This window comes from Simochromis diagramma, unplaced genomic scaffold (genome assembly GCF_900408965.1).
Source record: "Simochromis diagramma unplaced genomic scaffold, fSimDia1.1 OVJJ01000274.1, whole genome shotgun sequence".
In the NCBI taxonomy this organism is placed as follows: Eukaryota; Metazoa; Chordata; class Actinopteri; order Cichliformes; family Cichlidae; genus Simochromis; species Simochromis diagramma.
The window spans coordinates 306,280-330,430 of record NW_024387386.1 but is presented as its reverse complement, the minus strand read 5'-3'; the positions used below and the strand labels follow the sequence as shown (position 1 = coordinate 330,430).

At 40.4% G+C, this 24,151-nt stretch overlaps 1 protein-coding gene across 3 annotated transcripts; it reads right to left on the bottom strand.

Annotated features, from left to right (window-relative positions):
- Positions 1-5,178: 5,178 nt before the first annotated feature.
- plscr3b (phospholipid scramblase 3b) lies at positions 5,179-16,669 on the bottom strand. Of its 3 annotated transcripts, XM_040009823.1 has the most exons (8): positions 16,445-16,666; positions 15,759-15,848; positions 10,722-10,996; positions 9,905-9,947; positions 9,495-9,715; positions 7,252-7,413; positions 6,198-6,359; positions 5,179-6,104 (listed from the first exon to the last, which is right to left on the bottom strand). In XM_040009823.1, exons 2-8 carry the CDS (start codon positions 15,769-15,771, stop codon positions 6,045-6,047), a joined length of 936 nt encoding a protein of 311 aa, XP_039865757.1. In that variant the 5' UTR covers positions 15,772-15,848; positions 16,445-16,666; the 3' UTR covers positions 5,179-6,044. The 3 variants fall into 3 exon arrangements, with proteins under 3 accessions (XP_039865757.1, XP_039865759.1, XP_039865758.1); XM_040009825.1 differs by lacking the exon at positions 15,759-15,848 and having other exon boundaries at positions 16,445-16,669; XM_040009824.1 differs by lacking the exons at positions 15,759-15,848; positions 16,445-16,666 and adding an exon at positions 11,352-12,831.
- Between the last annotated feature and the right edge of the window lie 7,482 nt (positions 16,670-24,151).

Here is a 24,151-nt window from a genome sequence, read left to right as displayed (position 1 = left end):
TGCCGATACCGATATGAATCCGATATAGTGTTTTTTAATCAATAAAACTGTTTTTTTAATAGCTTGCTGCATTTTGTATAAGTTCATACTCAAGTTTAAATAAACAACAACACTAAAGCTATTTTGTTATACCTGTATATAAAAAAACACACTGCACCCAAAATATTTCATAGTTCAGCAAAACTGATCAATCTAATAAACTTAAACCTACTCCATCCTCCCTATTCTGGTATTTTAAAGAGTACTTAGGTTGCTTAATATTTCTGCTAACTAATAGGGTTGCAAACTCCCAGCAAAAAAAAATAGGGAACCACCCCCCACCCTCTTCCTCATGATGCTTAATCGATGTAATCAACTTTAATTTGATGCAGTGTGGAAAAAAATGCACAGAAATAAATTATTTTTCAAGAATAATTAAATAGATTCAACATCTTTCTCAACAGAATTGCCGACTGCACAGATGGTATCTTCCCAAAGGAAAAAGTACTATAGCTTACTAGGGTATATTAGACTTAACAGTTACTATATACAGTAATGGACTTCTATACATTTTACATCACATTAAAACTTTGGGTGTAAGATTCAGATAATTATTAAATAATTAAAAGCTAGATATTTTAAATGAGAATAAGAAAGAAAAGTATGTCTTTGTGCCCCCTTTTCCCTGTTCATGCCCTATCGGCCCCCCTGGCTAAACTTTCCTAGATCCGCCCCTGCACAGTTACCAGCTGTCAGCTGCGTAGAAAAAGATCCTGGTGTAGAAAGTAATATTAAATAAATTCTAACAACAGCTTATCAAGCTTAAACGTGCTGCTGTTGTTCAGCCGCTGGTTTCCTCTTTCTGGTGCAAAGTGGGCCAAAAACAAAGAAGAGAGACGGACAGAAATGAAACTGATCATTAATCAGTTTCATGATTGAAGTAGCAGCAGGAGAGGGAGGGAGAGAGAAGAGGCAATAGCTCCATATATCGGTTGTTAAGCTTAACATGGGAATGCTTTACAAACATTCAGAGATGAACTTACACACTTGCTTTACTTCTCTCTGGGATAACTTCCTCAGAGATGAAATGCAGGTTTGGTAGCGAGGCTACAAATACACACAGCTGCTCTATCACGTGAGCACACTGCTCCTACGTGCTACGGTTATGAGCCGAGTTACGCCGTGTCGCAAGTTTTGTGAGGTGCTTTTTTGATATTTAATGGATCGGATTACATTTTTTATTTCTCTCCGATATCCGATCCAGTAATTTAGGTCAGTATCGGACCGATACGTAATATCGGATCGGTCCATCTCTAATCTAAACCAGACACAACCCCAGCCTCAGCAGGTTGTCGGGGGTAGAGCGTGGTGCCTCAATACTGTGGAGTGGAGCAGGTGCCATCCAGCTGGATGAGTACTCTGACAGCAGGAGAGAGATCAGGAGCGAATAAGAGAACGGGAGAAAATGCCCCGGAACAAAAGAGAGGGTCTCATTGCACAGGCAAGTGATGAGATTCCTACTGATCAACATGATTTTATGCCTTTATAGTGATAAAACTGAAATTATTTCGATCCAAAGTGAAGGTCAGACCTCCTGTTCATGCAGTTTTTGTGAAACACCTGTAGGGAAACAAGTGCTCACTTGAAAAATGTCTTATGTTATAAAAAGAAAACATTTTATGACCAAAAAAATCAAAGGTCAACATCACTGTAACATCATGTGTTGTGCAGAAACCCTTTTCTGGCTATTACTGAACCATACACAGTATAAAACATGGGCATAGCTTCCGCTTTGGAAAAAATGAAGGCAATGTGGAAGTGTCTCAAATCTACATTCTATCTGAAGGCCAACAGATGGTAGCTGTGGTTGCAAAACGAGTTCCAGTCATATAGAAGGGTATGGGGACACAGCTTCCTGTGAGCAAACACTTTGCTCCTGAGTTTATAGGCTCAGTAAGTCATAGTAAGTCATTTGAGAGTCACATTGAATAAAAATGGTGCCTTGGTCAAATTCTATTTCAAAACGGAGAATTATCTGTGGTATAAAGCCACACGTTCATTGGCTAATTTTTTCAATCACAGGTTACCCACATTGCCATTGAGCAATGGTTTTGCAACCTGCCTTTCTCACAACATCAGCTTTTTAGCAACCAAGATGGTGACAGCGTAAACCAACAGATGATGTCACCCTGCCTAAATCCATCTTCTGTCCTGTACATGTACTGAACACTATAAAAGACAGAAGAACAAATTGCGGCCATATTTACACTGATGTAAACTACAGCTTGTCTGGTTGGTAGTAATTCCAGTATTCCTGCTCACTGTCTGCTGTTTTCATTTCTCTGTTCAGGTTATGGAGGCGGTACATGGCGTGACCACGGAGGAGGTTCATAAAGCACTTCAATGAAATGACTGGAACCCAGTGCGAGCTGAACAGCAACTAAAGGTCAGACCATCAAATAAAGAAAAAAAATCCCACTTGCCTACATCTGTTTTTTGAAGCTAATGATAAAATATAAGCCATAGGAATCTATTTTATACATGTAAAATATAAATGGCCATCAAGGAAAATCAAAACAATATATGCTCTATATAAAAAGGCATTAAAAAATAAAAAGTAATAATGTTTACATATACTGAAGGTGGGCGAAGACAAAACTGACTAATATTCTTGAAACAGCTTAGAAGAAAGATGACATGATGTGGTTTTAAATAGCACGTCTTTTGCCCATAGGTTTTCTGTTTTAATACATTTGTACATATTGTAGTAGAAACTTTGTTAAATAAAACTGGTCTCTGGTGGCCTGAACACAGGATCTCAGCTCTGTGGCTCTTTAGTTCTCTAAGAGAGGCTCTTACCTTTGTCCTACTGTCTGCTAAGATTGACCCTGTGTACACCGACACACTACAACTGGTTTAAATATTTGCACAGCAATAGCAGGTAAAATATTAGGTGATCATGTATGAAAACAAACTCCAAAGCCATGCCTCAGTGTTCCTGAGGGATGGATGGACGGACATGTGCAGACATGTTCTGAAATACTATACATGAACATCTCACATGCTCCCAGGAGATGGAGCACTCAGATTTTGTATCTAACCCAGTAGCACTGCTGTTGTCTTTCACTCATGCTTCTGAACAACGGCATGGATATAAATAACTTTCTGTTAATAGACAAATAGTAGAGAAAGTTCAGACTGAAGTGAGGATGCCATTCAACAGTTAAAAAAAATAAAATTGGCTAAAGCACGATTTGAATGGAGCTCATTTTGAGGCGGAGCATGAGGGACTAGATTTCCCCTACTAAACCAAAGCTCATTTTCTCCAAGTGCAACCAGATGGTCCACATTTAGGCCAACAACAGAGCACCTTCCCCAGATATTCCTGCAGCATCACGTGGGCAGAAAAACAAGAGACGATTGTGCTTTTAATAAAGGCTTATCGTTGCATTTGTTTATTTGAGAAATACATCGTTGCTTGTATATGTAAAAATGTCCAATCACAAGAAAAGTGTTACAAAACATTTTTGATAAAAAAACACAGGAAACCTGTTGCAGCCCCTCCCAGCTGCACATATATGATAGAAGAAAAAAAAAAAGCCTCCAGAGGAACAGTAAACTGTGAGTGCACAACTTAAATCAACTGTACATGCTTTGGTTAGTACTGGCCACTCAGCATATACATATATTTATGCATGCACATACAATACATTTGGTTGGTGATGGCAAACAGCTAGCTGGATTTGAAAGCACTTGTGGCAACCAGGTCTCACGCTGGAGGCATGCCCAGAACAAGAGTGATTATTAAACACAGAAGTGCAACATTAACCTCTCATCTATCAAACACTGTAGAGCAAAGCAACCAAATTAAAAAAAACAAAACGAAAAAACAAGTCAATTGATTCAGTTAAGATTCTGGTCTCCTCTCTAGTTCTCTGTACCAGCAGTAATAACTGCACCAACTCTTTCCAGGGACTTAGGAACTACAGTGTTTCATGCAAGCTTTGCCTGTGGGGTTTTCCAACCATTCTGAGGCCAGATCAATGCTCACTAACCTCAACATCTGCTTTTAAATTTTTCCCTCAGCCTGCATTTTCTCTCTCCCCTATGTCATTACGCAGGCACATGTTCAAACACAGTGGTATGTGAAGGAAACTGGATGGTGAGGTGTCACCGGCAACCACCAAACTCCATAAAGGGAGCACAGGATCATTTAGAGTAAAGCCTGTGCAACAGCTTTGCATCATGCACCATGGCTGAAGACATGTTGCTGAATAGAAAGAGTGCACTTTGGTAAAAATGTGTGATTCACAACTTCACACCAATAAAGGCAACACATCCCTAAACAAGTGACAGCGGCTAACTAGTTCAGACTTTTTTGTAAGGCAGTCAACTAACTGCACAATTAGGACAAGGCAGGTACTGTCTGTACGTAGGCACAGTAGAGCTTTGGGCTAAATGCTAAAACCTCAACAGTGGCACATGTTAACAGGTTGTTTAGTAGTTAAGATGCTTGCCATTTCAACCATCTAAGTTAGCATGTCTACATGCTAGTACGATGTCACTTCCTTATGTGGGCTAAATGCTAAACAGCCAGTTTACTGTGGCTAAATGTTTCCCATAAGCTTTAGTTAATGACAAAAAGACTTAGGGTGATGCACCTCCTGGCTGTAGTTAGCATTTAGCCCAAACTGAGCTTAAAGATAAACTATTTACATGGATGATAAAATAATGTCAGGCAGGTTTAATGATTAGCATATCTGCAATTATACTTCAGTGTATTTACACGCTAACATTTGCACATGATGCCACCCTGAGCTAAACAACCAGAGCGGGATTCCCGTGGCTAACGTCGAGGTTTTCTATATGGCTTCTGATAAGTGACAAAAAGATTAAAAGCTGTGCTAGTGGCTCTGTGTAGTGGAACTCTGGTCCACAAGTGGTTAGCGCCAAATGCTTATGCTAAGACATAGGTGTCAAACTCTGGCCCGTGGGCCAAATTTGGCCCGCAGCCTAATTACATTTGGCCCGCGAAGCCATACCAAATTACTATCAGAGCTGGCCTACTGGTATTATACAGCTAATATATATATTGTTTAGTATTGAGCTTTGCTTGTTCCATATTCAGTTTTCCAGCAAAACTTATTTGAGTCCATAAGAAAAGATTCATTCTTATATCTGGAGGAAGTTTTTTTTTTTCAATAAATATTAATGTTAGCCTGCGACTTTGTTCCAGTTTTGAATTTTGGCCCACTGTGTATTTGAGTTTGACACCCCTGTGCTAAGATATTCACAGTGACATTGATATAATGAAGCCAAGGCAGGTTTGAGGCTTACCATGTCAAGCATCATATCTTAGTGTGTTTTGCATGCCAACACTTGCTGATTAACACTAAATACAGCCTACAGTGGAGGCTCAAAGGAATGTAATAAGTTTGGTAGAGCATACACCAAAGTAATAAACAAAAGCCAACTTTTAAATTAAAAAAATATCTGTACACAGATTATGATGATCATCATACCAAAGCAATGGACTGACAGATCGACTCTGCCACCATTTAACTGGATAAATGAAGGCAAAGCAATGAATACATCTTCTACAAAACAGTATTGTACTTCTACTAGATATACTGTTATATCTTTATAAAACTCGAGCAAGCACATAAAATTACTAACAATAAAAGACAAACTGATGGTGACAAAAAAGAAGAAAGAAATGAAATGTGAACACAAGTGCAGCAAAACACATTCAAAAGGATGCGTGTCCACACCTGTTTCCCAGTTTAAATTTGGTAGCGTAAATTGCTTGCTATGAATACAGTGATGTGCTTAAAAAGAGGTGAAACATCTACAGACTGTACAGAAACACTGAAAATTTCAGTCTTTGACTTTGGAGAGATTCAAAGTCTTAAATCTAATCAAGAGTTTATTCACTCACAATGAGTTGTATGTGTATATAAATGGATTATGGGACTGGTAACAAATGAACAAAACAATTACAAATGTTACATAACAGGAAAACACCTTCATCATAGGCCGCCCCCCCACGGTTCCCCTTTCCTCTGTTATGAAAACACACTGCTGCGCTGGTTGGCCTCTCCGACTTTCTCAAAGAACATGAAATCCTGCAAAGCAACGTTAAAAGTAATGAATTATTTTATTCAACAACACACCACATATTTCAAAATCAACTATGTTCTTCTAGATTGGGGACTTACGATGAGGAAGCAGGCGCCCATCAGCACAGCTTTCATCTTCACGTCCAAGTCCAGCGGGAACTGGATGCCAAAATTATCTGTGTCAGTGAAGACTTCCTTCAAAAGGCCGCTCCACTGCTTGCTGATGCGACCAATGGGTGTGCCACCATCTTTCCCCTTCAGCTGCAAAAAAAATAACAATACCAGCGTTCATCACAAGTTGTTAATCCTGTCGCACACGCTTTCTTTAAACAATGGAAACAACATCAGCCTTGCTGCTGTTTAAAATTTTCTTGCCTTCTTGCTGAGAAATAAAAGCATAACATGCACTTACCAGGAGATAAAACAGCTGTTTTGGTTCTGTATGAAAGGTAACACAATCTGACCACCAGCAGCACTAAGGATCATTCACTTGGTGTCAAACTAATGGGAAAAATGTGTTTCCATGAATGCTCTTTAGTGTTGGAAAAGTAACTGGACGAGTGGGAGAAAATACTGACAAGCAAGCTCACCAAGACACAAGAAGATTACGTAATAAAGAAAATCTCAAGCACAACCTTTGTGCAAACAGATGACAAAAATCAAGCTCTGCTGCAATCCTGGCAGATCAGCTGACCTGATCTGCTGTTTAAGCTGCTTTAGCCTACCTACAATTGCATTTCCCCTGCGTCTAATCACAACCACTTGCAGCCAGTAGTTGTATCATGTCAATTCTCAAGTAATGTGTGCAGGATGTCATGTGGGAAACCAGGAAGTGAGACTAATAGGAAGATTTAATATTTTCATTGCACAGGCTGGATAGTAGCCTGACTTCGAGGTGTACCCTCATATTTTATGGACAGATAAGAGTCGTATCAACCTTTTCACCAAACTCTACAATAAAGTGAATAGAAAGTGTTTTCCAAAACTATCAACTATTCCTTTGACTTAATTAAAACCATCATCAACATCTCTGTGACTGTTACCAGTCCTGTTTAGATTATCTGAGTGGATCTGTAACAAATCACTGTTGGCTGATGGATGAAATTTACTCAGAGTTCGGTTTCCCCCACAAACAACGAGCCTCTGAGCTCACCTCAAAGTTGACATCTCCACAGCAGTTGCAGGCAAAGCAGGGCCCCTCCAGTCTCATGAGTGTCTCCTTGTTTGCTCCCTGGATGGAAAACTTTGGCAGGAAAGGGTGCCAGTCCTGTTTGACGTACCCTATGGTGGTCCCCGGTGGAGCCTGGACCTCCATCTGTTGGTCACATAGTTAGCACAAAATTAGAAAGCCATTTCACAGAGCTTGGTTTGCTCTCTTTCCTGGACACTGACAGCTATAAATAAAACGTCACGCGGTGTCACGCTGGACAGCAGGAATGGTAAGTGAGGCTGACTGCTTGATTGTTAAACCATGTAAACAAAGGGAATGCATCTCACATGGTTCCTGTCTGGGCAGTAAACCAAGAGCTGCAGTATGATTGGATATCTTCTTAGATTTGTACCATTGGGAACGTTCTGTAGACAGACCGCTAACGATGTGATTACACAAGGGCAAAGGGAAAAAGGTCTCAGTGGACGGATGGCAAAGGATCAGGGAGTCTAGGAGATAGTTTGGACAGACAGAAGGGCCATTCATGGTCTTAACAAAACCCTGCCTGAGCAGAGTGGCACACAAAGGCACTGAAACACCGGTCAGCAGCAACCACTCGGCAACAGTAACTCAAGACAAAGAGAGGAAAGGCAACGGTATGAGCCACTGGCACTGTGAGGCTGCAGGTTGTTATGAAGAACGAAGAACTGATAGGCCTCTGTATTTTACATGAGAAAAGACTAACAATTATTTATTACTTTAAACACAGGACTAAGGTTTTCTTCCAGTCTGGCTGTAAGTAGCAGTATCAAATGTCTGTTACATGCACTATAACATGCACTAGACTATGGTGAATTCAAATGTCTTGGGGGCCAGAATTGTCCTGGCAAAGACTCAGATCTGACCCTCTGGACAGCTTTTGAAATGTGAAGGACGACATAATGGACGTGGCTTTTCCTGCTGATACTGACTCTAGCCCGCCATGCCAGAACCTTGTGATTTAAATCTAAGCTGTAAATATGTTAGAGATGTGTTGATAAGTAGCTTTTTTAAATGTTATTTGCATCTGAGCCACAAGAGCAGGGAGCTCGTGCTTAAAAACAAAGTTATTTTAACATCATCTCCAAGAGAAGCCATAGCGAGTCTGTCCACACAGTCTCCCCGTGTTGAATTCAAGACCTTTAATAAGCATATTTACAGCATGGTACCAAACAGTATCAGCCTTTATGTATTGCATCCCCATTCATAACATCTGTAGAGGTTGTCTTAAATAACCGATAAATAACCATCTGATACCAGATGTTCTGAGGGAAATTCAAGAAATTAAAACTGTCTGCATCTGTTCCACAGTGCATTGACTGCTCACTGGAAGCCTCCTTTTAACTGCTTACACTGTGCACTCTGTACATTTCACCATAAAACTCAAACTTGCATAAAAAGCAAATACCAGTGTCCTTGTCAAACTGACTCCAATTTCACATCAATGATCACTAATGATACAGGCAGGGTCTGCAGCTCCAATCGACTGTCAATGCAGAGAACATTAATCTGCATGCGGTTGGTTCCAGGACAGAGCACACTGATAACTCAGAGCAGTTTCTTTGGTCACCTGGACCAATCAGCAGTAAATTAGCCCACTTCCCACCCAAAAAACTATTTTAAATCCAGCAGGGTTAAGAGAGGCAGGGGAATAAATCAGACTTGTATAGCAGCTCCACTAAAAACATTCCTGAAGACTAGAAGTAAATCCTGAACAGGAGATGAGCTGTCGTAAGTGTCACAAAATAAACTACAGAGCTCGCATTTCTCTTAAAATCTTCAGATTTTTCCTTTATTTCTACATTACATTAAAAAAATTTCATTGCCCCTTATAAAACTGCAATGTCTTGATTTATTTGTCTTTATCTGATCTAACTTTTGTATCTATCTTTATTTAATCAAAAAAGTGATTAGGTATATCTTAACATAAACTACGAACAGAGTGCTACAGAAAGTAAAGAGTTTATTCTTCCCTATTTGAGTCTCTTCAGATATTTAATATAGCTAAAGATTAACCAGCACATCTAGATCAAATACAATAATCCAGATATGATGGATGAGTACTCAGATTTCACACCAAAAATGCTTTTGACCGGGAACAATATTGGTCTAGGTGTGGTAAATGAATGCAACATGACTCCATTAACCTCTTTCAACACTAGCCAAGTCACTTCTACTCAAACACAGAAACATTAGAGTGGACTGACCTCTTGCAAGCAGCAGGGACACCAGCAGGAGACGCAGCGGAAAGGCCTGATGAGACGGATGACCTCCCTGTCCATGTTGTCCTTTATTTTCATGTCGAAGCTGCGCAGAGAGCCGCAACAGTTCCTGGTGCAGCAGTCATTCTTCTCTTTGGCCTTGTAGATCTTTTGACCCAGACTGTTTTTGATTTCATACTGGTTGTTTGTCTCAAAACCGATGAATGCTGGGCGTGGTTGGGAGAAGAGAAGGGAAAACGGTGAGCAATGAAGTAAAGATAAGTAAGGAATTTCAAGGGCAGATATAATTTTTCTTCCATTCGTTTTCATCTTGAGAGGCTTTAAACCTCACACACAGCTGCCTATGAGCTGCTGAAGGATTAAATATTCTGTGTTCAACAAGATGCGCGCCTCACCTTCCAGGAGTTCGACTTTCTGATGGATCAGGATCTGGTCAATCTAAAACCGAAGGAGAGAAAGCAAACTGAAAAAGGCAACTCTGTGGCACATCCTGCAATCTGAAAGTCTCTTCCTTCTAAAAACAATTAAAAGGATGTATGACCTCACATATTGTTTTAAAAAGGAAACTGACTTTAGTGTCACAAATCCTAGTTGAGATTAATGATCACCAAAAAGTGCAGCAAACTGCAAGTATTTCAATGGTGAGCCAACAGAACTACAAAACGCTACTTTTACCCACTACAGTCTTAAACATGTGACCTTTTCTCTTACTACTCGGCATGCAACAGATCCAGGAACTGTGTCGGGTTACGCACATGGCCAGCAATTTTTCAGGTTCATACAAATTCCAAGTAAAATGGAAGGATTAATTGAGTCATCGGTCATTGTTAGAAAGTTTACTTAGAGTTCGTGACAAAAAAAAATTTGTGACATTTAAGAAGACACTGGAACCAATCGTAGCTCTCAAAAATCACCTGACTGCACTGACTTTTCTTTTTTTTAATCTGCCTGTCAGCTTGGATATTGTAATACTAAACATACAATGTAATGCCTGATATAACACTAATAGGAACGAATAACTAGATAGATAAAAGAAAGACATGAACAAGTGGAGCCTACAGTGAATTTTCAGAGCTCATCTTGGAAAAGCAAATTATGTTTGGCACAAAAGTGCATTCAGATCATAATTGTGACTCCAAAAGCTGCTGAACAGGACAGCATATAAAACAAAACAACAAAAAACTGCACTGGTTTAACCTTTCTCTGCCCTACCTGTGTGAGGTACTCGAGTCCAGGTGGGACACCAACGGGGACTGCTGGACCTCCAGGAGGTGGTGAAATCCCCCCTGGTGGGCCACCGTATTCAGGGCCTGGAGCTGGCCCTATGGGTGCTGGCTGGTACATGACCGCAGGTTGTCCTGAATAGCCCATGTTGAAGCCCGGTGCAGGGGGTTGACTGGGATCTCCATATCCAGGAGGAACTGGATACGGTGCTCCGCCGGGTTGAGACATGGGATAGGGTGGCTGGTTTGGAGCGCCTGGGTAAACTGGAAGGGGGAAAAAAAATAGACACAATCAAAACCTGTTCAGATATACCGACAGTCTGATTTGACTGAATTTGAATTCATGAGCTCAGTTGTTGCTGTACAAACTATGACAGTCAAACTTTAGAAAGTAGAGCTCAATTTTACCATAAAACAACCAGAGAATACAAGGAAAATAAATAAAGCCGTAATATGTAAGATGGGGCACAAAAAACTAAAAGACACCATCAACTCTGAGTATGAATGATAATATAAATATACACACATAAAAATGATACAAGACTCAAAAGCCTGAAGCTGCTGTTTAGGATTATAGACCAGCTGTGTTGACCACGGCTGGTCGTCTCCAGGTTCTTACCTTCCAGTCAGAGCAGAGACAGAAGCTGAGAGCAGTGATCGCCGAGTGTCTCGCTAGAAGCAGCTACTCTCTGCTGAGTGTGAGTGTGTGTGTGTGCGCACGCTGTGAATCATCCGCCCTTTCCTTTTTTTTTTTTTTTTTTTTAGTAGACAGGGCAGAGCTAATTGGCCGGTGATTGCAACACAACAGTAATGACCTACCTATACTGGAAAAACTGGATCCATGATATGTTGGAAACCAATTGTCAGTGTTTCCATGGTGGAAAAACTGAATATGTGATGTGAAAACTAAGATTTGGGGACTTTTTTGGACAGGAACTGAAGATTCTTACATTAAGTGAGGATTTCAGTTAGGAAGAGCGGACGCCGTCAGCACAGGGATATGTAACTTTGTCTCTCAGAGTGTTTGCATCTTATTTAAAGCAGCTGTTGCGTTAAATCAACAGAACCATAAGTGCACAGTAGTCTCAAGAGGCTAGCAGCCAGCCTACTCTGTGGCTGTCCTGGAGAACGCCACGAGGGGCCATAAGACCCTACACAGGGCCAGTTGCACCTCTGTTGTGTGCTATGGGACTCACTTTCACAAGATTCATAACAATGACTAACTGGGGATTGCTTACTTTTATGAATGTGTAAAATGCTGTTATCAGATAAACTGCAAGGTCCACTGGAACACAGCTGTCCTTATGATCATATGTTATGCCAATAACGTCTAAACTGAGTCGAATGGTTTTGTAATGTCCTTGTTTAAAATGCAAAAATGTGATCATTCTCACTTCATAACGACAACAACATTGGTCAAAATTATACAGCTTTGACCGATCAGTCTTTGGTGTGTAAAAAGACACATTTCCCCTCACTACTACAGTCGTGCACACACGCACGCATATCTCGTTCCATGGTACAGACCTCATTTAGAACACAGCATATAAGCCCCACTGTAAAATGTGAACTGTCAGAGATAATGGAAAATCAATGCCGAATTTTATTAACCACCTTCCCTTATCCTGCTTCCAAGAATAAAGGTTTAAAAAAAATGTTAATAGTTTCACTATCATAGGACTGCTGCTATGATTTTAACAGACAAGATTAAAAAAAAAGAAATCTGGTGTGGTGGAGAGGCAGAAAATGTAGAAAATTTTAATAGTGCAAGTCTAATGCATCGTGGTGGTGGTTTATACTTTTACTGAGGACTGTTTCCTTTAGCCCTGAGAACTGTGTGTAAGCCGGCCTGACCTAAAACCCCAATATCACGATGATGGTTATTAACTTCCTCTATTAAGCCGGGTTTTCTGCCTCCCTGTGAGTGTCTCCTACACCAATCAGAGACATTATCAAATGATGATGATAAATGGCGATGATAATAAAAACCTAATGGTGAAACTCACCACTGTTACAAACAAAAGAGATTAAAGCTGCAGAAACTTGTTGATTTTGCGATTTAGTAAACAGAGCAGTAAAAATTAACATTTTAGTTTGAGAAAATTATTGAAACAAAAAATTATTGAAAAAATTATTGAAAAATTTTTTTAAAAAAATTAAAAAAACAAAAACAAAACAAAACTAGAGCACCATGCATGGTGCTCTAGTTTTTTTTTTTTTTTTTCCCCTAACATGACAGCTACACATTTAACTAATAATAAACATTAACATCCCATAAATTAATAAAAGACATGTGGATGCATGTAAAACAGACTTAGCAACACATTAGAATCTGATCTCAAATCATTTTTATAGATTTTCTGACACTGCAAAGCTCAGTGTGAGCTGCTGTAACTTTACTGTTGCGCTTCATTCCCTATCTTGCCAAGATACGGCTTTACAAGCTGCTCGTGCAAAACATAGTAGCCAGCAGAGAATCTGTATCGCGCTTACAACGTGCTGTAAATAAAAGAATCAGTAAAAATGTGCCACTTCCAGCCCATTTTAAACCAAAACTGAACACATAACCTGCTTCTGACCAGGTTACGTGCACAGCAAAGGTTACTATGGTGATTTAAAGTTGATTTCAGCAGCTCCCTTATTGACAAAGGGTAGCTCCACATATTTCAGTGTGACAGATTTTTTTTTTACTACACCAGGAGATGTGTGTCTCCACCTGGGATCAAAGTGGGGCTCCTCATGCATTAATGAGACACACAGAAAACTCATTTTAAGGTCAACACAGGTTTGTAATCTCGCTTTCCCGTGTTTGTAGTCTTTTCCAATATGAGTGTTTTCTGCTTATTTTAAATATATAAATCTATATAGGAATATAAATGACAAACTGACTTTGGTTAACAGCTCTAGTTTATGACGGGACCCCCAAAAAACAAAATTTACCTTTACCAGATATTCATTTGGGGAAAGTTGTGAACTGTCCAAAGAAGAAAAGAAAAAGGAAGCCGAAGACATTTTTGCTCGTAGAGAAATTATTGGTTACTTAATGGCTCACTTTACTACACAGGAAGCATAAACCATAAAGTCACTGCCTTAACACAAATGACGTGACGAGCCTCCTGAGTCACACCTGCTGACAGACCGTCATGTGAAAGTATGTGTGCTGTGACGTTTTCTAACAGCAGTCAGGACATAATTAAGAAAGAATTTAGAAAGATCAAATTTAGATCAGCTTGTTTTTGCTGACGAGAGCGTCCACATGCCCGTTGGGTTTCTCTCTGAACGTTATATATGAGCTGCTTTTCTGCACTGTATGTTCTTTACAGATGTGCTTTTTGATGTGAATCGCAGCGAGTATACTGGTAATGGAAAAAAAAAAAAACTAAACAAAAAAGGTCTATACACATTTAAATGGAATGGCATGTCAATAAGGGATTTTGGTCTCAAGACTGGCCAAACTGGTTTTTATTCACATCGTGCAATTACCTGAAGCACATAAGTCTAACTTTTCTAAAGGTCACTGGCCTATGGTCACACACACACACACACACACACACACACACACACACACACACACACACACACACACACACACACACACACACACACACGTAAAAGATTGTGAGAGGAAGGCAGCTGCAGGAGTGCCTGATGATCTTTCCACAGTCTCATCTAGAAAAATTTTACTTCCTCTTGTGAGTGAGCATGGACTCCTATGGAAGGGTGAAAATGCACCATGAGCTCAGCTAAGCAGATCCTCCCTGGGAGTGTCTCCACAGCACTACAAGCACAGGGCGGGGGCAGGGATGGAGAACCAGAAGCGAGAAACTACTCAGAAAAGCATTCCTGAAATTATTCCTCCATCAAATTATTAATTAAACCCTGTCCAGAGAAAGACACTCAAAAACGAGGTGGACATGACAGCTAGTACTCTGCCTGGGAAAGAGGAAGGATTCTCCCCCCCATGTTTACTTAATATTATGACTAGTATTGGTTTACATATTCACCTAACAAGCAAAAGATCTCTGGTTGGATCCCGGGAGGATCCTTCTAGTGAAGTGACGCCATCACCGATGCAGATTCTGTCCCTGCTCTATTTATGCTCCCCTCACTGCTTTACCACCTATGTGCAGGTCAGGCTCAGTCACCAGTGAGGAATACATGTAAACTATAAAATGATGTTTTCAATCAGTTTGTACTTGATATTCCCACTCAGCAGTAAGGATAAATACAAAGCTGACAACGTTTTGTGTTGTTTTTCCCCCCCCCCTCTCCTGTCTCGGCATTAGAATTGTTGTCTGAATGCCAAAAAATTCCAAAAAGATTTACTTTCATGAGTGGAGCACTACTTTCTTTTGAGTCGTTACAACCACAACGAACAAGACCAGGTGACTGGAAAAGCCCATTTAGTCACGAGTCTGCTGGCAAAGGCTGATTAATGTAATAAAGCCTTGTGGACTACAATTAAGACAGAAAACAACCTCTTGTGCCATTTGTGTGTAATGAAAGTTAAAAAAGGAAGTTAGACAGTGTGAAGCTAGTGGTCTGCCTTTGCTCAACATCCCTCTCTTTACTTCACATTTAATAGAAAAGAAAAAAAAAAAAAAAACAGAAAAAAGTGTGGGTGCATCCACTGCCCTGGCATACACAAACAATAGCACCTTTCACCTTTTCCACTCAGTAAGAGAAGTCTGCTGGGCCAAAGACTCTGACGTGTTTTCAAAAAAGTATTCCTGGAATTTCTTGGGGGAGAAAAAATAAAAAACATCCCCCACCTTCAGGAGTCTACTGTGTGGGCTGGACAGTGTGCTCATTATTCAGGCTGTTGGGTTTAGTGGAAAGCTAACGGGGCAAGTGTGAGAAAACTTCTAGCATTTTACAAAGCGTGACGTAATGGAAGCAAAGTGTTAAAACTATTAAAGTACGCCACACTGCTCACGTTTTTAAAACACTCTTACGCCTTCATATTTCCGTCCAAAGAAAAAAATGCAAACAAAAGTCAGCATAAATGTGAAATCTAGGCACTTACCAGGAGCAGACATGGTGCAGAGCTTTTCTGGGCGGAGGAAGAAAAATAAGGTCACACTTCCCGACGCAATCGCACGGTTTCTATGGGAAACTGAAAGGATAAAGGGAAGAAGAGAAAAAAAGGGGAGGGGTGGGTGTAATAGAAACCAGCAGGACTGGAGGAGGGTGCGCAGAGAGCGACAATAACACAAACGTGAATTTTTAACTTCAATCGGTCATGCGTTCAAGGCGAGCGACTCGAAGTTGTGTGTAAATGTGCCCTATGTGGCATCCCGACACAAAGCTTCACGGATAATATCCAGACACAGACCAGAGGTCCAAAACAATCCTGACAATGTTGGGTTCAAAGTCGTGGCCCTTTTGTCCCTGATGCACAGTATTTCAGACCTAAATCATAAAAATAAAAGGAGTGGGTGTGCCCCGTGTCAGCCCAAGACTGGCAGCTAACTGCCACTAAATGTCAGCATTAAGCTTTTTTTTGCCCCTTTAGACGTCATTAAAGTTCCCTCTCATGTTCCCATGAGAGCTTATTAAAGAGAAAAACACCTACAGCTTCTTAAAGTAAAGGTCGCGAGCATCTCCTTCCTCGTGAGCAGTCTTTACGTCGTAGTAAAAGAAAGAAGAAGAAAAAACACTCGAGCTAAAATATGGTGAGGAACAGCACACACTCACACAAAAATATCTCACCTCAGTGGCTGTTTTCCCTGAAGTTCGAGCGACAAGAAATGGAAAGAAAGTGGTGGGAAAGCAGAAGCTTGCTGTGCTCTTCCTTTAACCTGTTAGCGGCAGCTGTGCTGTACGCCTCCCTCCACTTCTTTCTTGTCTCCTCCCCCTTTCCGGGATTTTACATGGGCTAAGGCTTTGGTGGGTCACTGAGATGAGGGCTTTTGTGCACTGGGCGGGAAGAGGAGACCGGCGTCACCAGGGACGTCTAAACTTGTTATCGCTCGCTGCAGATGCGGGAGGAAGACGAGAAGGAGCGGAGCGATCTGTGAAACACTGGGGCAGCTCCGACCACCAGGGGGCGCCAAAATGCCAGAAATCACAGCCACCTTCTCCGGCTCCTCCTCCTCCTCAGGAAACCCAGACACTACAGTAAATACACAGTACATATATGTACATAATGTCACAAGAAAAACAATGGTGTGCTTGGTTTCAACGTAACTTTATTCTTTCATGAGTTATTTACAAGTTTCTCTTTGTTCACAGCCATTGACATGTCGAAGAGGTTAACACGTGAGGAGCGGATCGAAATTGTGTTGATATCTGGTGAACGCAGTAACCGGGTCATTGCAGATAACCAGGTCATTGCAGCAGATTTCAATGCAAGACACCCTACGAGACCACCCATCTCCCATGCTGTGACATTACCAATAAGTTTGATGTGTCACATGGCCCTCTTCCTATTGAAAAAACAAAAGTTGTATCCAAGATGGCCGACTTCTAAATGGCCACCATGGTCACCACCCATCTTCAAGAGTTTACCTCCTCACGTATACTAATGTGCCACAAACAGGACTTTAATATCACCAACCATTCCTATTTTATTACGGTGTATCCATATAAATGGCCCACCCTGTACAATTAATCCAGCTTTAAGAACAATGTAAAAATAAACTTAAACTCAAAATATAATGTTTAAAACTAACTTGTTCTTCTTATTGAGCATTTTCCAATGGTATATTTTTGCTTTTCAAACATAGCAAGAAGTTAAAAAATAGCAATAACTTAATTTAAAACATTACGTAAGGGGAAATTCGAGTATTCATAGAAGCAAGGAAGGATTAGCAGTAAAATGTAGGCTACTTGAACCAAAAATCAAAATAGTCATACTTATATAAGCAGAATGGAAACTTTCAGTTAAATTATTAAATTAAGATTAATTCTAAGATTCAGTAATGGGTAAACACCAATTTTACATTGGTAAGATCTTGTACTGCTGCTGCTATATATAAGCTGATGCAAAACGTTGGACTTTATGGGGCAACTAAAGTGTCCTAAAAAAATGAACAGGCCAAAAATAAACATATGAGTAGTTTGTATAAAAGTAGAAATAGAAATGGCTCCCATCAGCAGCTCAGTGTGGTTTGTTTTGGCTGTTTTGACTTTGTGCTAGCTCACGGTAAACTCATATGTCTTTGACACACGTTGCTCATTTTGATATTTCTGCTCATCTCTCTTTGTGTGAAAACACAAACACAAATAGCTGAACTTACATTGCATTTCAATGCAGATTCAATCGGAGAAAAATACAGCTATATATATATATATATATATTATTTTATTTTTTTTCTCATTAATATTTTTTGTGAATGACGATCGTCTCTGCGAGTCTATATTTGGGACCTGCTGCAATGCCTGATACTTATAGGGCAAAAAGACGGGGCGGAGTGTGTCAGCTCATACACACAGTTAGAGAGAGAGAGAGGGCCATACACAGGACACATACTACCAATCACTGTACTGTGCAAAATTGTGAAGCCTCCACTTATTTCTAGTATTTTGCTACCAATGAGCCAGACATAGAAGACCACTAATTTTTCTTTTTAAAAGTGGTCATGAGCAATAGTTTCCAGGCTTTCTGGAGATTTTTCTTTGCTCATTGGTTGCTTTTTCACTCATTTCCAACCCAGTTCTTGTACCTGTCATGCTTTAGGGCTGCGTTTCAGCCAGTGGTGTTGGAGATCTTGTATAAATTAATAGAATTATGGAGGTAGAAGAGTGCCATCAGATTTTGGTTGACCATGCAGTACCATTTCCAAGGAGTTTGATTGGCGACAAGTTCATTATTCAGCATGATAATGATCCCAAACACACTGCCAATGCACTGGATAGAAAAACACACAATGACAATTTTGTGTGTGCAAATTTTACTGTGTGCATTGTGGTTTATGTGATCTGGTTTATTTGCTTTATTGATTGATTGATTTTTTTTATTTTTTGAGAATAGAAAATCAGTAACACTCAATAAACATTAAGCTATTAAACATGATTAAATTTGCCTAGGCATCACTACTCTCCTCTCAGTCTCAAAATGAAAAAACAGGCTCAGATCAAGTGCAAGTAGTCATATCGTAGCACATCTTTAAAAACCGAAGACGCAGGAGCATTTGTTTGGCTTAATCCTAGCCTTTGGCCTCTAACCAATCCTCTCTACTGAAACCTGTAACCTCTTAAACACGAGAGCCAACAAAATGTCCTAACATCTGAAAGATGATCCTCACGCTTACATCTTCGGGAGGACATTTGGTCCTGTGTTGTAACAAAAGGACACGTACAGTCGCACACCCAGCTCGAGGCTCCTAATGAGGCCTGTCCCCGATAATGGGGGTAATCAGTGCAGCCTATCTGGTCTCTGCCCGTGCTGACATGCTGCCAGCCTTGTCGTGGCTTATTTATACATGACTGATCTATCAACACTGGCTCTATGTTTGGTGAGCCTCAGTGTCCCAAAATAGAAATAATTAGGACAGGGCGGAAAAAGAGGAAAAGTGAAAACGTGTCTCAAAGCGCATACCCTTCGAGTAGACCCCCACCGGCCCCACCCGATCCTCTGCCAATCTCTATCCATCCCGGCTACACTGTCTCTCCTGTGTTTTGTTTTCTGCAGCAGGCCGGCGGGAGGAAGACGGGTGGAGAGGGCTGTCTGTGTGGTCTCAGTGGGGTGGTGATTTGAAGTCGGGCGAAGCAGAGTGCTTTAGATAACCACACACACTGATGCTATCTCTGATTGCTGTGGATGGGTCCTTTTCTTTGGGGATTTACGACACAAAAACAAGCTGACTTACACAAATACTTTAATTAATTAGTAAACTTACTACAGTTTTCATTTGTCAGTAATTATTAATGATCGATTAGGTAATCTAGATACACTTATTTACTGCAAAATGCATTTAAATGGGTTTCTGTAATAACTGAGCAAGTTATGTGTTCACTGGGTGGATGCTAAACAGATAGCGGTTTCCAGCAGAGAGCAAAAGGAGCACAGCATATTTTGTTCTTATCAGAGAGAGAATGAACCTTCATTTGAGATGCTATTTGTCATCTGATGTTTGCACGGTGCAGCAAAAGTCTTTTAATCTTTCAACTCTTTCAAAATAAGTTCCCTGTATGCTGAAGTCTGATTACTATAGGCTGCATAAAGGAACTTGTTTGAAGAAAATTAAGTCTATAGAAACCTGACAGAATAATGCAGCTGAAATAACATAAGCTGAGTTTTCGATGTCTGTAGCTGAATTCACTGCACGGGCTTAGGAGCACCTCTGAATACCATGTTCAGAGAATATAGTTGCTTTACACACAAATGTTAAAACAGTCTCCACAAACAGCAGTGTCTTCTCTGGGCCTGAGTTCCTTTAAGGCGAGGTGGAAAAGTTGTCTTTTAAAATGGTGAGTAAAAAATTGTGCTGTTGTTTTTCAAACATTCACAGATGCTGTATGCTCAAGCTGTTTTTATATCGACACGCGGTTCAAAATACAGCATCTGCAATGGTATGGCGGTACATCAGTGCACATGGCACATCTGTGAAGGCACCACTAATGCTGAACAATATGTGCAGGTTTAGGAGGAACATATGATGCCACCCAAATGACTTTTTCCTTTTCAAGGAAGCCCTTGCTTAATTCAGTGAGAGAATGCCAACACAAAGATGGAGTGAGATGTTGCTACACCCACTCTCCGACCACAGTGTGACCGTACTTGGCTTCAGGACTTCGGGTGAGCAGTGGAGATGTTCGGTTCCCTGAATATTGAACCGTCAGTGGATCTGTCAGTGGAATTCGTCATTGTTGGTGCTGTTTGAATCCAGTTTGAATCAACACATTGTTTGGATTCCTCCATCAGATGACGCAGAGGACATTCAAATGACTCCAGCTGTGGTCAGTGGTTTTGGATCCTGACCAGCCTCTGCTCCACTTAACGCACATGCAGCTGAAGACTTTGTCTAACACCTGTTTGAGCTCCACTGCCACGAGGACAGATTACTACCTCATACCACGATACCTGCATTGATTTTACATTTAAGCTCTTCATTGTATCACACTGAGATTCTGAGCTTTTCGCTTTTTTGTCTTAACTGAGCTCCTTGTTTAGTGTAATTTTGTTTTTTGAGCTATTTTCTTCTGTGACAGCCGTGACATAGTAGTAAATAAAGTATGTGTTATCTTATGTTAAGCTATCTTATCCTAAAGAAATCGACATGCTTGCATTTGCAGATCACTTCACGGTTCATAACTCCACCTATATCTCTGCTTTTGTAAAAACCGGGTTGACGAGCATTCGATGTGATACAGTGTAAAGAGTATAAAGATGTTGTTTTCACTCATGCTTCTCAGCTTCATGCCTGCATAAATGACATGGGAGGATGTAAAGCCTGAGGGTATGCATTACTCCGGGCGAGCTTGTAAACTAAGTGGTCTTATCATACTCTCATCTGTCCGCAGCAGCAATAATGAAAGCGGAGGAGGGCGTGGTGGGGCCGAAGCCATGTGTGTGTGTAGCTGTATGTAAGTGTGTCAGGGCATGTTGTCTGAACCTAAAATCTCTTAAGGTTTTGACAATAATGATTGACAATAATGATGTTAAGGAAGCGAGGCGGCAGGTTTAATTGGCATGTCTGAAGTCACATAGTCTCTCTCACACACACACATACACACACTTAGCCTAAACAGCGCCATAATAGTCCCAAAATATAAACCCACCCTGGAAGCATGGCTACAAATACCCTCCTCTCCACACTGGTCAGCAGAGAGGGAACCACACAGAGACGCACAGTTGGACCCGAGACAGCTTAGAGTCGAAATCCAAAGAGAAAACCAGAGATTTTAAGGTGAGCAAAGGGTTTGTTTTCAGATTCATTTTGTTGTGTGACTGCACCCTTACAGGGAATCAAGACTCACAGTCTCTCTTTTGCGCTGTTCAGATGCTTGGCTCTAGATGGATGTTGCCCTTCCTGGCTCTTTACCTGCTGCTGGAGGAGATATCTGCTGCTGTCATACCAAGCAGATCCAGAAACAAGAGGGTAAGCCCTCTTTTTTTTTTTCTTAACAGACATTAAATTTATTACCACTTTCGGACAAGCAATTTAAACAGCTACTGGCATTTAATCCTTTGCTATTTTATTGAATGATCTGATTACGTCCTCAGGAGGTCACCTTAATGGACCAAGAAGTCTTTTCCCACCTGTTCGATCACTTGGACATGAGCGACCTCTCTGTGGGTGACGCAGGGGGGATGGTGGGAGATGTGGACAATGGCTCCTTTCAGTCAGAGACTTTCATCGCCCCGACAGAACACCTTCCCGCCCAGCGGCAGCACCCGAACCAGCACCAGCATAACCGAAAAGCCAATGAGAAGAGGTTAGGACAAATGGCTCTAGATATTTGTCGAACAGTTGGTTATACAGCCACATGTGATAGAGAAAAGGTGTAAATAGTGCAAATTAGCTGTAAATACAGCAACTATGTGCTTATGCAGCTTAAATAAACTGACAAGTTATGATTTATGGGGATGATTGTTACTTATATTAGATGTATTAATCCTATGATGTAATTTACAACAAAGGACACTTGTAAATTTGGAGTCAAGTAGATGAAGATGAATATCTTAACGCTTTTGAAGATTTTTAGCTCTTGGCCAAAATACATGTAATTCTGATGTAAAAATGAGAAGGTCAAATGATCAGTCCGGAACAAAATGATGTCTTTTGATTTGATGCTTGCACGTATTTGATTCCCTGATGTTGTGTTGAATTCTGACTGCTTTCCTCTCTTCAGGAGGAAGGTCGCTCCTCTGGACCCCATCGGCGGCTTTCAAATATCCAGCTTCAGAACCCGAATGGTGAGCGGCAAATGACACTTATCCCCATTTCCCCACCAAATAACCTGCATCGCAGCGACATTTAAATGCCACAAGCTGAACACGCTCGCACTGTTGATACATAAAGTATACACATGGGCCTGAAACATCGATGGCTTTAGCTTTAAACAGAAGTTATTATTCAGATTATTTTTAGCAGACTGCAAAGTAAAAAATATGCAAACAGAACTATATGCTGTCCCATTCAGTGCAAAGAAAGCAATCTATTCCTAAACTTGTATTCTATGAACAAAAACATCTAATAAATAGTTTAAAATATACATAAATACATATATATGTATGTGTGCATGTGCTTGAGTCATTGAAGTCATTATTGCTTGAATGTCCTATTAGCATATGCAGTTATCTTTCATGGCTTGTGTAAGTTTTCCATGACACTGGTAGCCATACTACAACAATGCTTCAGCATTAATAATTTAAAAACCTTGCACTTGTCTAATATGAAGAACTGAGCATTTATATTTTTGTTTTGCAGGATGAACCAGACCTCCACAGGGAAGATTATCAGAACTAGAAAGCCTGCTAAATATCACGCATGAATTTTTGTATAACTTGGCATTTATTCAGTATCTGTGCCATACTAACGAGTGAGATTCCTGCCAGCTGTCGCCCTCTGCTGGTAGAAGACAAAACCTGACAAACACTGCTGTGTGCCAACACCTAACAAAATGTGATATGTAACGGTTTGTTTTTTGTGTGTCATTTTCTTAAAGAAAATTAAAAAAAAACTCGACCAGCATGTTCCCAAAGACTTTTATTTTTCAAGCTACAATTAAAGGAAAAAAACCAAAACAATATCAGACTGCAGAAAATATAGAATTTGCTTGAGTATTCTCTCTTCACTTTCACATATGTACAGTTGTCAAAGAACAGGATATGTACACAGAATTTTAAGTTGTACAGAGAATGCAACTGCTACTGGAGACTTACCATGACTCTCCCACGAACAAAAGAAAAAACGCACATGGTAAAACCAAACAACATAAACAAAATGACAACCTAGACAGCCTCAACTTGTTTTCTGTACACTACAACTTTGTTCTCGATGTGAGACAATCATATGTCCTTTTTCTGATGCGGGGTGCATCTCTAATCACCCCCTTCCTCAGAAAGCCTAGAAATAAAAAATACATATATATATATATATTTTTTTTTTTTAAACAACCATTCATAAACGAGCCTCAGAACTACTTTGACATCGTAAAGCACGGCAACAAACCAGTCGTCTTACAGCAACGTTCCCCCCCCCCCTCCCGCTATCAGATGATTTAAATACAAACAAACACATAAGTAAAAACTGATTCACGGTTAATGGCTAACTGATTAATAAGCCGGACTGTGAGAAACACTAAGCACGCTGTCATGAATGCACATGACCAAGTCCGGTTTTAATTAGTTGTAGCTCATCTTAGCCCCGCCCCCAATTTTCAAAAAAAAAAAAAAAAAAAAAAAGTGGGGGTGTATTTAAGTTTTAAAAGTGCACTGCTGAAAGGATAGTTTGAGTACAACTAGATGCA

Excerpts from the sequence above, each read along its gene's own strand:
- plscr3b (XM_040009823.1), bottom strand. Across the intron at positions 9,948-10,721 it reads GACTCGAGTACCTCACACAG|ATTGACCAGATCCTGATCCA; the intron begins GTAGGGCAGAGA and ends CTTCGGTTTTAG. Across the intron at positions 6,360-7,251 it reads GTGGAGATGTCAACTTTGAG|CTGAAGGGGAAAGATGGTGG; the intron begins GTGAGCTCAGAG and ends TTTTTTTTGCAG.